The 16,201-nt window shown below is 33.0% G+C and overlaps 1 protein-coding gene across 1 annotated transcript in view; it reads left to right on the plus strand.

Moving 5' to 3' along the window:
* Positions 1 to 16,201, plus strand: part of LOC123712430 (N-alpha-acetyltransferase 15, NatA auxiliary subunit) — an 81,095-nt gene that overhangs the window by 63,023 nt on the left and 1,871 nt on the right. Inside the window, exons 11-14 of the mRNA XM_045665509.1 lie at positions 12,770 to 12,867; positions 13,355 to 13,453; positions 14,637 to 14,745; positions 15,097 to 15,260. Of these exons, the coding sequence (XP_045521465.1) occupies positions 12,770 to 12,867; positions 13,355 to 13,453; positions 14,637 to 14,745; positions 15,097 to 15,260 (470 nt within the window). The remainder of the gene's footprint in view (positions 1 to 12,769; positions 12,868 to 13,354; positions 13,454 to 14,636; positions 14,746 to 15,096; positions 15,261 to 16,201) is intronic.

Consider the following 16,201-nt stretch of genomic DNA (forward strand, 5'->3'; position numbering starts at 1 on the left):
CGTCTGTGCCTGACGCACACCGTCGACTTTTTGGGTCTAAGGGAAGCCGGTTTCTTCACGATGTTATCCTCCACCGTTCGAGCGGATGTTAAATGCGCACATAGCAAGAAAGTACATTGATGCACAGCGGGAGATCGAACTTACGACCTCTGGGATGAGAGTCGCTATCGATTTTTTTTATATAATTCTGTAAAATAAAATAAAAACTACACTAATATTATAATAATGAATAGTTTAATTTTGTTATTACTGGACCGATTTGAAAAGTTATAGAAGCCTACATTATTTTTGACGGAACATTGCGTATATTATGTTTTAAACAGGTAAAAGTAAGGTATTATAACTTCGATAATGTGGCGTGTGGTCGTGTACCAAAAATACTATTACAGGTAAAATTAAATAAATATCTAGATGTCAAAAGAGTCAAAAGGCTAATTATATAAAGCTAAAAAGTCTGATTGCGCTTATCTGGAACGGCTTTGTTTAGTTCGAGCAAGGTTGTTGAATGTGTAACATTACGAAGTTTCAATTTATGTAAATGCTATTTTAAAAATACTTAACAAATAATTCCTCAGACTCCTCAATTCCTTTTACTTATTTATATAAAACCACGGGAGCATGTTTAAAAAGATTAGAGCGCCCCTATTTACGGATAATCAGCTTTCATAAATAGTAACTAATATAAAACTAAGATTTAAAATAACTAGTCAAACTAAACATACAGGATACAAAAAAGATCCTGTTTAAAAAAAATTGAATACTGAGTATATTCTTGAGTGTAGCACTTTCCATTATTCCACATTCTTCAGATAAATACCGAGTATAATCGCAAAATTAAAGTGTTTTAGTCAAGAAATTTCCACAAATAACATAAAATTGCATTATTATTGCCCATGTCACTTAGGTTCCTTTCAAAAATTTTGTCAAGGCTGTAAACTAGGAATTTTATTACGATGTTAATGTAATAATTGGCACGTACGCGTATGTATGTAAACATGGGTGGGAATTGGGACGAAATGTAACAAGATTTTGGATAGATTCATTAAAATTCTGTTTTCGTACGATTTAGGCATTGAGACATGCTGGAATTCGACGTTAGTGTTTTGTGAAATTGTTTACCAATTTGTCTGCGAAACGTGTGAAAACTCTGTTCCAATATTTGACTTAACCTTTGTTTTGACCCCTTGTACTCAACTCATACCAAGCACAGTACTAATAGCTTTGTCAGAGAGCTTTTATAATTGATAGCGTGTGTCAGCCACAGAAGGATAATCATCTATTTGCCTGTATAAAAAAATAATCAAAATCATTTATTCATATAGGTAGCAGACTTATGAACGTCAAAATACATAATGCTTCTAATTTTATATTTACTGCCAGTTCTCAAATCAAAGGCATAGAACGGAAGAGAAGAATTGGGAATAAACTCTTCGCCATTATTTTTAATCGCCAAGTTTTTTGTTTTACACAATGTTTGTAAGGATCTACAACCATTACACCATGTTTCAAATTACTGCTTAAGTTATTAGTAGTAAAAAAATAATAATAAAATAAATTCAAAACAAAGATGTTCCCTCTATCAGCAGGAGGCATGGTGAAAGCATGGAACATACAGGAATGAGGCTAATATTCTAGAACATAGAACTGTTTTTATAGACTAAAGCTTGCGATTTAACAATTTAAAAATATATACATTTTAACAAGAAAAATAAAAACTTGATTTTAATCCTTATCAATAAAAATGCATTTGATCAATGATTTGTGTCATGATAAATACTAAATAAAGGACACTGATAACATCATAATAAGCATTTTCATATTCAGCGCTTGCCTTCCGTACATCCTTTCAAGGGGAATGGGATTACCAGGTTATAATCACATAATAACAAAGTTCCGTCTGTTTGATCTTGTTAAATATAAAAGTTGTCTTATGGACAAAATCATGATTTTAGTATCAAAGTGTGTTGGTATCTATAAATTGTATCGCTATGGAAACTTGCTGATATCATATTTGTTGTATCATTGTAGTTGCGGTATAAAATCGTCAGTAAATGCTGCGTTTTCTTAAAGTTTGTTACAAAAAACACGAGTTTTATTTAACTTACCAATACTGCAATGACATTTGCAATTGACGTCTTCGTAAAACATTCTGGTACAAAAGGCAATTGGAATTAGTAATATTAAAAGCCGGCAACGCACCCAAAACCAGGCTGATTACTTGTTAATAATGTGCGTAGAATAATTTTTGATGTCAACAATGTTGTTAAGCGTCTTCTGTACCGATAAATCTTTTTGCAAGGTGATATGCGTAATTCCTGTGCGTGGTATTCGTCCTTATCTGTCATAATAAGTTAATTTTATTTAAATACAAATATAGTGGTAAATTATTTTGCCATCCCTATTTTTGTGAGCGTTACGGCGTGAGACTCTCATCCCTAAAGTCGTAGGAACGATCAACAATGCACCAAATTGATACTGACTTTCCATCTATGTACGCTTCGTCGTTATATTTCATCATCGCTCGTACGGTGACTGAAAACGACATGAGGAAACCGGCATATCTTATACCCAAAAGTCGTCGATTATGTCAAGACACATGTCATTTGAAATGTGTCAGTCAGGCTTTTTTATATAAAACAGGGGGCACACTAGCAGGAGGCTCACCTGATGTTAAGTGATACCGCTGTCCGTGCAGACTCAATACCAGAGGGCTCGCGAGTACGTTGCCGGCTTTTAAAGAATTGGTACGCAGCTAGTTCCACAAAGCGGTGGTGCGGCAAAAACTGCCTTGAAAAATGCTCAGTTGTGGAACGGTGGACGTCGAGTTTATACGGGTGGAATTTCGTATTATGCCTCGACTTCTGATGATGAAATTCAACTGCAGATATTAATCCGAACTCCTCTGAACACTCTCCATGGTAAATCCGTTAGAAGATGCAGAGTGACCCCACAAAAACAGGTTGATCACTTACTTGTCTATGAAATAGAAAAAACAAATGCAATCTGAGACCAAGACCTAGACATCGAAGTCATTGAATGCATTGGCATTGCATGCCATAGCAGTGTAGTTCTTAAATATTTTTGTTTCAAAGCTTATAAATGTATTTAAAAAAAATGACAAATAATATTTCGGATACTTTGTCATCATCATGGTTTAGGCTGTTTAATATAAAACTGGATTCATTGTTCCGAATTTTTAATATGTTAATGTTAAATTGATCTAAATCATCTCATTGCCTTTGCTCTCGTATAACATCAATTATGGTGCACAGATACTAATCAAGATTTTATTAGTGACGAATTTATTATTTTATCTGGCGCGCGCCTATGTCATAAGTCGAGTAAACATATAATTTTTGTGACTAATTGAATTTTAATGGATAAGTTGTCTAATGTAAACTTTATATGTAGGTTATATAACGTCTATTTATTTATTAGTTATCATACAGCTAAAATACATATTATAAAACACAACACTTATACATAATTCAAAGCCAAAACAGGTTACACAGATAAACAGTAAAATAAGTACATTATATTAAAAAGTCTTTGTTAGATTTAAGTTTGTTCTTTTATCAGCAAAATGTTGAGATAATTGAGTAATTTTTTATAATTTCGCAATTGCAGAGGTTCTAAATTCTTGCCGCATAAAAGTTAGGTTAGGTAGATCGTGGTTTTATTCTGACTTTAACTTAGTAAAGAATATAAGTAGGTACAACATGTTAGTAAGAGTTCAGTCCTGAGTTCGAATCGCGGCTTTGTATCATTAAACTTTCCTATGTGTGAGTTTAACACTCACTTTCCAAGATGAAAACATCGCGAGGAAACCCAATAAATGTTATCTAAGCATGTAAAACTGATCACCTTATTGCATATTAATAAAAATCACGAAACCTACAGAAATTTGGTTAATAACAAATATTATAGAACTACAATGAGAAATGGATCGTGCCGACAGTGAAACTGGGCTATTTATCCGTTGTTTAAAAAGTCGATTGCAGGATATAGAATTGCTAATATCTAGCTGGCCTTATCACCATTAATGAAACTGAAACAACCTGCTATTTTGTCTGAGACAAGTATTTACTCGGCTGTGTTATTATTGAAATGGTGACACAGTTTGGAAATTGCCGCAGGGTACTCGTTTAAGAAAGCTTATAATAATACAGATTATTATGAAAATATATACTTAGATACTAAATTGCAAATTTGTGATTTGTTTTGTTGAATGCTATCCAGGAAGTAGTTGTTCGAATGCTTTTTAAAAGGCTCAATTTGTAGGAGATTTTTATTATCAGATTTCGAGTCATTGACGCGGGTAAAAAAGCAGATGAAGCTTTCGTATGATTAGACAAGATGTTTAAACAATTTGTTGATTGTTGTCACTTAATTTACATAAACTTATTATACATATTACTAAACCTTCCTCAGTCTATCGGTGAAAACTGTAATCTGTTCGTTAGTTTTTGGAAGAAATTTTATATACCAGTATGTCTTTCAATAAATGTTCACTAAACGCGTGGAATCTTTAAAACTAATATTAATCTAAAAATGTAATAATACTATTTGTTTATTTATACCATTGAAGCAAATTCTCAACCTCGAACCTTTCGTTAACCTTTCATTATATTTGCTATTATTGTCTCATTTAAAAACGGAAGTAAATATAGAGTAGTCACGATTCTGCGTGTCAATGTCAACTGACACTTTACAACAGACAGTGTTAAGAGAGTTTATTATCTTTAGAAATATCCTAAAGATAACTTAAGGTGACCTCTAATGAACCCATCATGATGTTGGTGATGTGTATGACCTATTGTCGATTTTGGACAAAATAAACGATATCAAACCTGATGAAAAAGATTTTTTTATTTATTTGCGATGGTTGCCAAAAGCTTCTGCCAAAACTTTTCATGGCCTACAGTGTACAAAAGTTATTCAAATTTAATAAAATAGTTTGTCTGTCACTAGGTTAACGTTGCCAAAGTAATGCTCAATAATATGATAGCCATTTAATTTAAAACGTTAAAGAGAATACATAATAAGAAGAATACGAGTTAGCCTTTAATGGTAGATCAATTTGCTTGCAATGCTTGTTAAAATGACTTTAAAAGCGCTTTTGTATCCTGTTTCGTTCAATAGGTCACACGATTTACATCCGTCTTAATAGTTGTGTTCAATCTTTTGTCGTATTTTAGTAAAATCACAAAATTTAATCAAGTATAATGCGGCAGCATCGTTTGTATAATCCGAGCATCTATGGAGTTTATATAGCGAAAGTTGAAACGGCCACGCGTTTTGTTCTGTGATTGACTGATTTGTTTGGTCAACATCATCTCTAAACCAAAACTCCATTTATTTCCCACATAATTATTCTATACAGTAATTAGTAATACATATAACATACATTAGTAATACATAGTAACAGTATATTCTATGTAGTTTTTGTAATAGTCGACTGCAGCGGACGATGAAACAGCGTTTCTAAAGAACCAAAGGAAACGTCCAAAATATTTTCAGTTCCTTTAAGTCAATTTGAAAGATGTTTACATTTATGGTCAAATTTAAACTGAAACTATTATTAAACTTTTACACAGAACACGGTTAACTGACTTTTTTAATACTATAAAACCTTTTGCTATCCATTATTATTTTCTTAGTTCTTTAAATCACAGTATTTTACGGTTTACGGTTCACAAATATCGCTCTCCGGCGAAGAGGCGAGAAAGCAATTAAGATGCGAAAGTAAGCGGGAACTGGAAGCTTGTTGACGCTGGAGTGAGTCAACAAAGCAAAAAGATTGTTTCCGGCACCGGTGATAATTGTCCGGAACGTACAATCTCATGATCTCTCCCCGCAAGTATGCGCTTTCCGTTTTGGTAATAATAACTTAAAAGTTCTTAAGGTAAGGAAAGAAGTTGTGCAACTTTCTTCGTAGGGTTCAATCATTACCCTATAGTATTTTCCATGATGATGTCAAGGATGAATCCAAATTAATTACTTTCAATGATCTCTTATGAATTTAATTAATATTAAAAACACGTGCGCGTTTCGTAACATTCAATCGTGATGCCGACAAAAGTCATTATTCAAGTAGATCGTATACGTGGCTTCGAGAATAATGAGGGGCACACGATTGTCTTAAATCGTGGTTATGTGGTAATATGAACATCCTTCATTTATTGCCTAAATCGCTTGATTTCTTAAAAAAATTTGATGGAAACTTTCAATGTTTTTGTGGCAAACAAAATTTAAAAAATCTGGATAGATTTTAAAACTTCTGTCATCTGAATATTATATTTATTTCCTATTATAATTAGTAATCAAAATCTCAGTTAGTGTATCGTTTTAAGTATCTTTCTTCTTTCTTCGCAAGGGAAAGGAACTTTGATGTAGTTTTTGTTTGTCCTTAGCGATGCATACTTGGGATTTTTGGATTGATTGATATTTCGGCGTACGCCTGCTTGTCTTGATTCATGTCTTCAAAATTACTGTAATGGCAAGAGCTGGGGCTTGACAAAAATACCTATTTGAAAGACGTGCGTGCCTGACTAACGCTAGAGGAATTTGTTAGGGAACGACATTAGCTCACGCTTTATCACGTGAATATTTTATACGAATTCCTTTGGCGTTAGTGGGTCACGTGTATCGATAAATGATTTTGTCACAAGGCCCAGCTTTTCCTACTTCAACTATACATACTTTGAACTATAGATCTATAAATTAATCTTAATATATGTTTATATGACTTAAAACATGTTTTTGTATTTTTATTTTGTTCTCTCATATATTATACCTGCTATTCAAGCAAATATTCAGTAAGATTCCAATTAGCATTTATAATAATAGAATAAGGGTTATCCGGTTTATAGTTCCGCACGAATTGTTCTCAAAATAAACAACTATCTAGACTCATGAGGCATTTCAAAAGACAAGTGGATATGAAACTAGATCAAAACAGCTGCGGTGTGGTCTGTTGCGACACTCATGCGCAGGGCGTTGTCAGGGCTACCGGTGCCGTTCGAATTTTTGCCAACCTCTGAATTCTTTAGAAGCTTTAAGTTCATTGTTTAGTACAATGACGTTATTTTGAAGTGCAGAATTGTTATAAATAATAAGTAAATATTGATGAGCATAGCCCGCATCTTCTAAAATTCGTAAATATAGGCAATGGTATATTTCGTTTTATAACAATGAACATCTATATAAATAAAATCAATCCCCGAAATATGCGTGAACTGCGTAATTTTCTACGTGGACGCTAAATATCTACTAGATGGCGCTGGTTGTACACGAATTTTTTAGGATATTTTATTGAATCCTACATATCTAACAAGGGTATTGCCGTGTAGTCCTACATTATATTTATTTATTTTGATTTACTCGTGCAATATAAATTTTATTTTCTTGATTGTTGATCCATATTCTAAAATTTACAATTGATATTAATTATTCTTGCGCATAATAGTTACAAGAGAAATATATATTCTTATGATTTATTTTCCAGCTTGGTTCAGAAATTACTAATTGTAAGGCCTAGGTTGAGTTTCTTCAAGACTTAGAAACGATGACTCCCGCTAATAATGCATAGATACCTATGCTGAGAGCGAGAAAATCGTAAGTTTTCATTACACAAGGCATAGTGAATTAGAGCAATATGTACGCGTCGTGCCCTAGACAGACCGGAGACACAATTCTTACGAAAATGCAGCCGTTTTCATTAGCCTATGCCATTAAAACCGTACATGGCCTCGATAAACACTAAGTTGTAATAAAACTGCATGAGAACAGTCCAGTATATTTAGGGCAGTCGCATGGCCTTTGACTCTTTTTTTTTCAACATCTGAATGTTGTGTTCACAATCTTTTTATTCCTAATAAGTGAATGCTATTTTTCTAACAAAGCAAAGCTGCCAAATAAAGCTTGTTAGCAAATGTTTTTCGAAAAACACTTACGATATATTGAATGAAAATGTCGCATCGATTAAGATCTATTCACACTACTTTTAAAGACACAGACATCAGTCATAATATGGTTTGTTTGCGAAGTCAAGGACTTGTACGCATGAACACATTGTAACAAAGAAGTCTACATTAATTGTACCCGGAATGTTATTATAAAAACTCACTAAGAGGTCGTTATTGAAAAGGACAAGGATCTGCGAGATCCTTTGTTAAAATATGATTTCTGTCCTTTTTCTCGGCATGACTGTCATTTTCTCAATTAATGTTCACCGTAAATATATTTAAATTGTCAAATATCTTAAGGTTGAAAGTATATATATATATATCTCAAACAATAACAAATTAAAAAACTATAGGCAATATAAACACGCAAAATTTTCTTCAAAAATATACTATATATTTGGCATAGCGCAGTCTGTTATTTAAGTGTGCAATTTTCGAGCGCAAGGTTCTGGGTTACAACCTCAGCTGAGCACTTACGGTATATGTATACTTACTTATTTTTATTTCGTATCCGTACAACTAGCATAAATTGTATATTAAAAAAATATATGCGAAATATAGCCACAGATGGACTACAAAATATAGGTATGTAGTATCGTTCAAACATTTACGAAAGGAAAAGACAATAGAAATTATTAAATACATTTAACTAAGTAATAAAAAATCGGGTGTGTTGTGTGTTGGTGTGAATGTGAGTCACGTAAATGGGGTGTGTATGTGCGGTCTGTTCATGATGCAGGGGATTTAGCGCTATGGATATTTTTAATAGTCCTTGTAAGCATATTCCGCGATATATCACAATAAAACTTGCACGGTCGTCTGTCAGATTTAGAAAGTTGATTGCTGGGTGTAAAGTAAAATTAATGAAACAGATTAAGAAATATGAAGTCAAGACCCATGGCAGTATATAAAAATCAGTTATAATAATTAATTTTTATAAATCTATATTATACATTTTTTATTATTATATTACACATTCAGAACTCTTTAATAGAAAAATAAGAAAAAATATGTTAGATGTATTTGACAGTGGGTCGAACGTTAAAGGTAAACATCGTGAGTTAAACCGGTTTGCCTTAGACCCAAAAATTCGACGGCGTATATCAGGCACAGGAGGCTGATCACCTACTTGCCTATTAGATTGACAAATGATCTTAAAACAGATACAGAAATCTGAGGCCCACACCGAAAAAGATGGTAGCGCCACTGTTTTTTTTAACAGTCCCACAGATAAATAATAATTATATACAAACGTAACAGCAGTACGGTACACAAGTAGGTAACAATATACACATAATAAGCGGACCAGTGTAACACTGATAACTCGTCGTATTTGTCTTCGTCCCGCATAGAATAACTATTAAAAATATTGGAAAATTAACGAAACAAAATCTTTCAATACAATATGTTCATGGGCTTCATGGGATACGGTTGTATTAAATCCTCTTTAGTATTAATTGTATTTATTTTATGATGGCGTAAATTAAGTTCCACAAATCTGTAACACGATATTGACTATTAGATGGTACGAAGTTCGCCGGGTCTGCTAGCCGTGTAAACTTTTAATTTCATGAAATTGATATTATGTCGTAAATATATGACATTTATGTCCTCGATATGTCAGTGTTTATATGCCCAACTCCGGAATGCGTCGGGTGTCGTGTGTGATAGTCACGATCGGCGAATAAGATATATATATATACATGAATTGTGTGTTTATTTTTTGTGTTTTGCTAAATCTTTTGTGTTATTGATTATATGTTATAGTTTTTCAATATTAAGCAATGACATAATGATAAATTCTGCTTTTTACTAGCAGACCCGAGACTGGAGAGTTGTCCTGTACGCGTCTTGAATACTAAAAAGTCATCTAATTGTAAACCATTTTCGAATTTACTTTAATTAAGAAATAGTAGCACAGTAAATTTATATTTGAAGATATTCCGTTGATATAAATGGATGTTAAATGAAAACTTGTACAAAACCTTAGGTAAAAAAAGATCAGGTCCTTTTGTAGTAATTTCATATTTTCCATCAAAACTCGATCGATTGCAACGTTTAAATCGTTAGACAAAGGCTTGAAGGGCGGTGTACCTTAACTGGGTGCCCTTAATACCGCTGAAGTTTGCGAAACTTTGCCGGCTTAGTTACAATAATGCACAAATATAGGTACTGACAGATCGGTGCATTGTAGCTTATGCACTGTGCACGTTGCAGTAACGCTATTTAATTTTTATTGTTTCGTATTGGATACTTATACATTTTTGTCCTCTAAGAAGATGATAACTAAGAAACTATTGATTTATAACGCTCAATAATAAAAATAAATATATCAATGGCCTTACAATACAACCTTTTTAGATCCCGGCCTAAGATTTCTGTATCTGTTTCATGATTATTGGTCTGTGCCTGACACACGCTGTCGACTTTTTGGGTTTAAGGCTAGACGGTTTCCTCGCGATATTTACCTTCACCGTCGACCCAATGTTAAATGCATATATAGATAGACCTTCTATTGGTGTACGCTGAAGCCACCAGGCTAACACTGTTAAAACGCCTGTTTATTACAGGTAATGTTACCGCTCGGCACGCTGATGACATTGTTACAAGATAATTAAAATACAAGATTTAATGTGACAAGCACTTATAGGGAAACATAAACAACGCGAAGAGATTTTTTAAAATTATATTTTATTATAACGTAATTGTATTAACTAAATAAGTTGATAACAGATTTCCTAAAGCATATATACATTCTGGATAACTAAGCAATGGGTCTATAATCACTGTTTTGACTCAGCTTCTTTAATTTTGGTTTAAGTCTCTGACTAGATCATTTGAAAGTTTACTAATTAGAAGTTTATTTTTAGTAATAACATTTCGTAAGATCCTTTGTTAATAACAATATGCAAGTACATACAGATCAAGCTACTTATAAGAAATATATCTCAATTGAGTTACGTATTCAGTGTTGGTCTATCTTGTTTGTTTACGTGAAACGTAGAGTCATGAATGTCCTTCATAGACAGAATGTAACTAATTTAGAAAAATAAAAAGTCTTCTCCACTTCTATTGTTTATATAAATGGTTTTAATTTTCATAATTTAAATAGTGATTGTTCGCACTTGGCCTCACGTGGTGATCACGATTTTTACCACGCTCTACTTGTATCTGATATTGCAACGGACGTGACGACATCACGGTAGTCGACAGGATATGTCCTACTTATCGACTATCAGCTGATATAGATTAAAGATTATTCTTGCATGCTAAGCGGGTTTCATGTACTGAGGGGTCCTTTCGGATCGTAGTTTATAAAACACCGGTTTATATGTGGAACCAGCTGTTCAACGATGTATTTCCGAACCAATTCGACTTCGGAAGAGCGTACCATTTATTAATAGACCGGCTACGCACTTGCGAGACTTCTGGCTATGGGCGGCGGTATCACTTAATATCAGGTGAGCCTCTTGTCCGTTTCCCGCTGTTTTGTCTATAAGAAAACATGCGACCTGAGCCACCTCACAACTGAACAGCGGACGAAAAGCTACCTGTGAGAGAAGGTCTTTTTAAACTCATTATATTCAGCGTTTGTCATGGCCCTGTATTTGGAAAAGATCTTGGCAAATTATGGCCTGATGTTAACGTTCGTTTGCGGTTGTAAGTAGCTCAGTTGCCGAGTTGAGAATTTAAATACTGTACTGTAAAATTACAAAAATCGTATCCAAAGTCTTCTTATTACCTATTAGGCAAAGTACAACGCCAATGAGCAGCAATGAATAGCCAAACGTAGATAATTATTATTATTAAGGATAATTTGCGAAAGCGGCTCTTTATGTCTGTACCTTTTTTCCAGATTATTTTATGTTAAGTGAAAAGATAATAATCCCGTGACACACATTCGCTCTAGTAGATATCTATTAATAACGTATCAATTTCTATTTGATATCCGTTAAGCATCGATTACTTTAATTGTTTATGCGGATCTCGTCATTATAATTTAATAGGATTCTGATTACGCCAAGATGATCTAGAAATAACCAACGCGTCATTAATATTGCGTACTCGTAATGATTTTTGTATAATTTATGCTTAAGGGCAATTTATCTTGATAATAAGTCTATTATATTTTTTATCTTTAATAAATAGTAGATTGGTGAATTTGTGATGAAATTTGTTTCATTAATTAGAATTTGATTTTTATTTGAACAGCATAGATTGTTTGTTGAAATTTTCAAATCTTTTATTATTTAAAAAAAAAATTATGTTTTGATAGTTAGTAGAAAAATTTAGACACGGGCGCTAATTGAAATTCTTGATTTATAAATTGTTTTTCTATTAACCTATAATTAGACAGCACACTTGAGGACGACGTCCCAAAACTTAACTTCAACTTCAAGAACCCTTTGTAACTTTACAAAAACAAGAAAACAATTTATAATTCAAAAACGTCCAATATAGGGCCGTCCGTGTCATAACTTTTTTTCACTACCCTAGCCTATTATAATAATTAATCTATACTATTATGATACTGTGACAATATTCTATATGACAAGAAAAAGTAAAGCATAAAAATCCCCTTGTTATTATAATGAATGTCTTGGATTGTTCCAGATAGAAAATTTCATTCATAAAATGAGCAGCGCTTGTTATGCTTAAATGAGATGTCAACCAAATGAGACATATATTTGCGATGCTAAGCACGCTGCTTTCGGTATTTTTCGTACGTCATTGGAATTCACGCTGTATTGTATTATAATAAGGGTTTAAATTGAATACTAATTATATGACATTGTTTACAGAAAATTTGGCGCCGTCAGAACTGAAGAAACTTAGAAACAAGCAGAGGAAAGCGAAACGCAAAGCGGAACAGGAAAGCGCGCTGGCCGCGCAAGTACAGGTGTGTTATCCTAATATTTTGTGAAAATAATATCGACGCTTTTTACTTTTTCGAAGGACTTGGGCTGCCTAACCGGCTTGGGCCACTAATGATGAAAACTTTGAGGCATGAGCTTTTTGTGCATTTGGCTTCTGTTCTATAAAAGTAAAGTCAGTAAAAGCTCAGTCCAATTACATGTAAAGGTTATCTAACGATACTATCGTGCTATAAGCCTCGAGTCAGAATTATATTAATAATGGCACTAAGAAAATGGCGTTTTTCAATCCAACTTTCTTTACTTAATTTATCCATTATGAGGCATAGAGGTAGTCATATATAATCATACATAAGTATGATAGTGGTATTACTTGTTACAGAAACTAATTAAATATTCCGAATAATTTCACTTGCGAAGTATTCACGATATCTCTGTAACCTTAGAAGTAGCTGCTATCATCAATCGGTCATATATCAAAAAGTAAAGTAAATTTTAATATGTAAATTTCAGGTGAAACGCGAGCAACATCACAAGGCGAGACGGGAGCAGGAACAAGGTGATCCCGAAGCTCCGCAACTCGATGAGTTGATACCTGATAAGTTAGCTAGGGTAAGTTGAGAAAAACAATATTAATTTCCAGTATTCTTCCTGAATATGTAAAAAACATTTTCGTATGAACAATATCGGTATTGGGAACTCAAAAATATATCGGCTGCAACATTCATTTCTTTATTTAGACAATATTATAGTAAACTATAACAAATTTATGAAAAATATGACCTAAGGATTTTCTATCCTTTCTATTTACGTACCTTTTTATAAGTATTGAATTGTATTAAGTATTATCATTATGACACTTTTTAATATAGTTTCAGCATTATGTACTATGCCACATACTTTACTTGGCCGGTAAAAGCCTCGCCCTCATGGATTTTAGTATTGCCAGTAAATAAAAATTTAACATTATAAGGGGAAATATTTGAAAGCTAACTTAATAATTTATTGAAATGTCTGAATAAAACAATGTATTAGTATCTAGAAAATACAGTTCAAGGCTTAAATAAATGTGACACAAACTTAAGAACAACTGATATTATAGGTTAGGTAACCTGAACTATTAATATAATATTTAAGGTACCTTGCCATCAGAACAGAAAAGTTCGATAATTAAAACATTTTAATAAATAATGCAAGGAATAAAAACATTTAGTTGAATTTTTATTAGATGTTGGTATATGGTAAAATTATTTATTATATGCACCAGAATGGCGACGGTAGTACCAATTTCAGCCGCCGGCTAAGAAAAGTATGTGGCACTGTAGATTAGTACATATTTCTATTTGAATTTTGTGCTGTCATGTTTTGGTTTGCTTTGTATCAGATTTTTTAGTAGTGAAACTTTTTGTGGATACATCAAGTGTGTTTATTTTATGTCTTAACTTTTTTGATTGTATAGATGTATCTGTTTTGTTTCCAAATAAATAAACTCTGGTTACATCTGGTGCCTTCTATTAGATTATGTTGACACACAATACATTGCAACTATGTGGCGATATTGGTTTATGTAATTCAACCTTTGCTTCGCTTGGTGGCGTTTCTAAAAGTATAATTTTTTAAGTTTGCAACCAGTACGCCTTTAAATCGAGCTACTGAATAGGAAAGACATTTGAAGAATTTTGTTTAAAGTCGCGTAATTGAGGTCTTAATGACTGGACGAATAAACAAATTATGTTATAATAAATTATTATATACATCATATGAATTTATAGTGTCTTATTATTATACTCTACAGGTAGAAGACCCGTTAGAACAAGCAATAAAGTTCCTTTTGCCACTCCGGCAGCTGGCTGCCGACAGGATAGACACATATTTAATGGCTTTTGAAATATATTATAGGAAAGGTACTATTTTGAAGTATATTTTATGAGATTAATATGTGTTTCATACAGTGAATTCGTGTCCCATCAGAAATTTCTTGCTATGTGTACCCTCGGCAGGACAAGGCGATTTAAACGATATGTCATAATTAAAATACAACTACGTGTACGAGACACAAAAAGCTGACCAATTTGTTTTAAATGACATAAAATTTATTGCTACTTTAATTTATTCCTCCGCGTGGTTTCGGAACTGATCAATTCTTGTGATAATTCTATTCACGTAATAAACTATTTTTCCCTTTAACGGACGGCGTTGTCAGCTAAACTAAAACTTTATTATTATTTTAATACTGTACTTTTATCCCTTTTCAGACAAGCCCTTACTCATGCTGCAAAGCATAAAGCGTGCGTGGGCGCTGGATAACACCCACGAGCATCTTCACGATTGCCTCGTAAGGTTCAAGTGCTGGTTGGAAGAACGACTTCCTACACTCAACCCGCACGTGGTAGCTGTCATCAATGCGGAGACAAAAACTGTATGTATTATATTCAATAATATTATATATTAAAATGTTAAATTGCACATTTGTATTATTTGTATTTTTTGGTCTAATTTGTCTTTTACTTTTAAAGTTTAAGTTATTTTCTCTTTGTCATTGTAATTGTACCCTTTAAATGTTGTGCACACTTGTCATTGATGCACATGCATGTATCTTGTTTTTGTATGCCATGTGTTTTCTGTAAGTATTTGTATGTTTCGTTAGTGTACCTTTTAACATAAAATAAAAAATAATAAAGTGGCGGAAAGTTTGTTGCCAGTTCTTCTTGCTCGCTCTATGCCCTTGACTTGCGAACTGGTAGTAAATGTAAATTTACAATTAATTTAACTTCTTTTATGACGTTCATAAGTGTCCTTGTTTACCTATATATTCAAACTCAAAGTCATTTTGACTCTCCCTTCTCTCTCCCTTTAAGCAAATTTTGGGTTTGTGATCACCTGTGATGACAGATCCCTCCTAATTCAGTCTGACAGTAATGAAGTTAAACTAAATTTTAAAAAAAGTACGTCGTTTTTTCAATTTGGTTAAAATTTTATACATCCTGAAATTGTCATTTCGTAAGTACTTATAAAATACTTTTTAAATAAAATGTTTTGAATTCGGCGGTTTTTATCATGATCTACAGATATAACTATAATGCTAACGGTCTGTTTCACAATGTATGGATAAAGTACCAAATAGCTATGCAACATATAAATTATTTGGAAGATAAAAGTTCCGAATAAGAAACTTCGCGTTTCATCGTACTCATACCTTATGATGGACTTTATGTGACGAATTGCGCTATCTGACAGCCGTGAAACGCAACAGTAGTGTTTATCCTGCCAATAAGTAATAAATAGCTTATTTGGAACTTATGCAAAACTTATCCGTACATTGTGAAACAGACCCTTAGTGACATAAAGGGTAAAAAAGAA

The sequence above is a fragment of the Pieris brassicae genome, chromosome 7 (assembly GCF_905147105.1).
Source record: "Pieris brassicae chromosome 7, ilPieBrab1.1, whole genome shotgun sequence".
Taxonomy (NCBI): Eukaryota; Metazoa; Arthropoda; class Insecta; order Lepidoptera; family Pieridae; genus Pieris; species Pieris brassicae.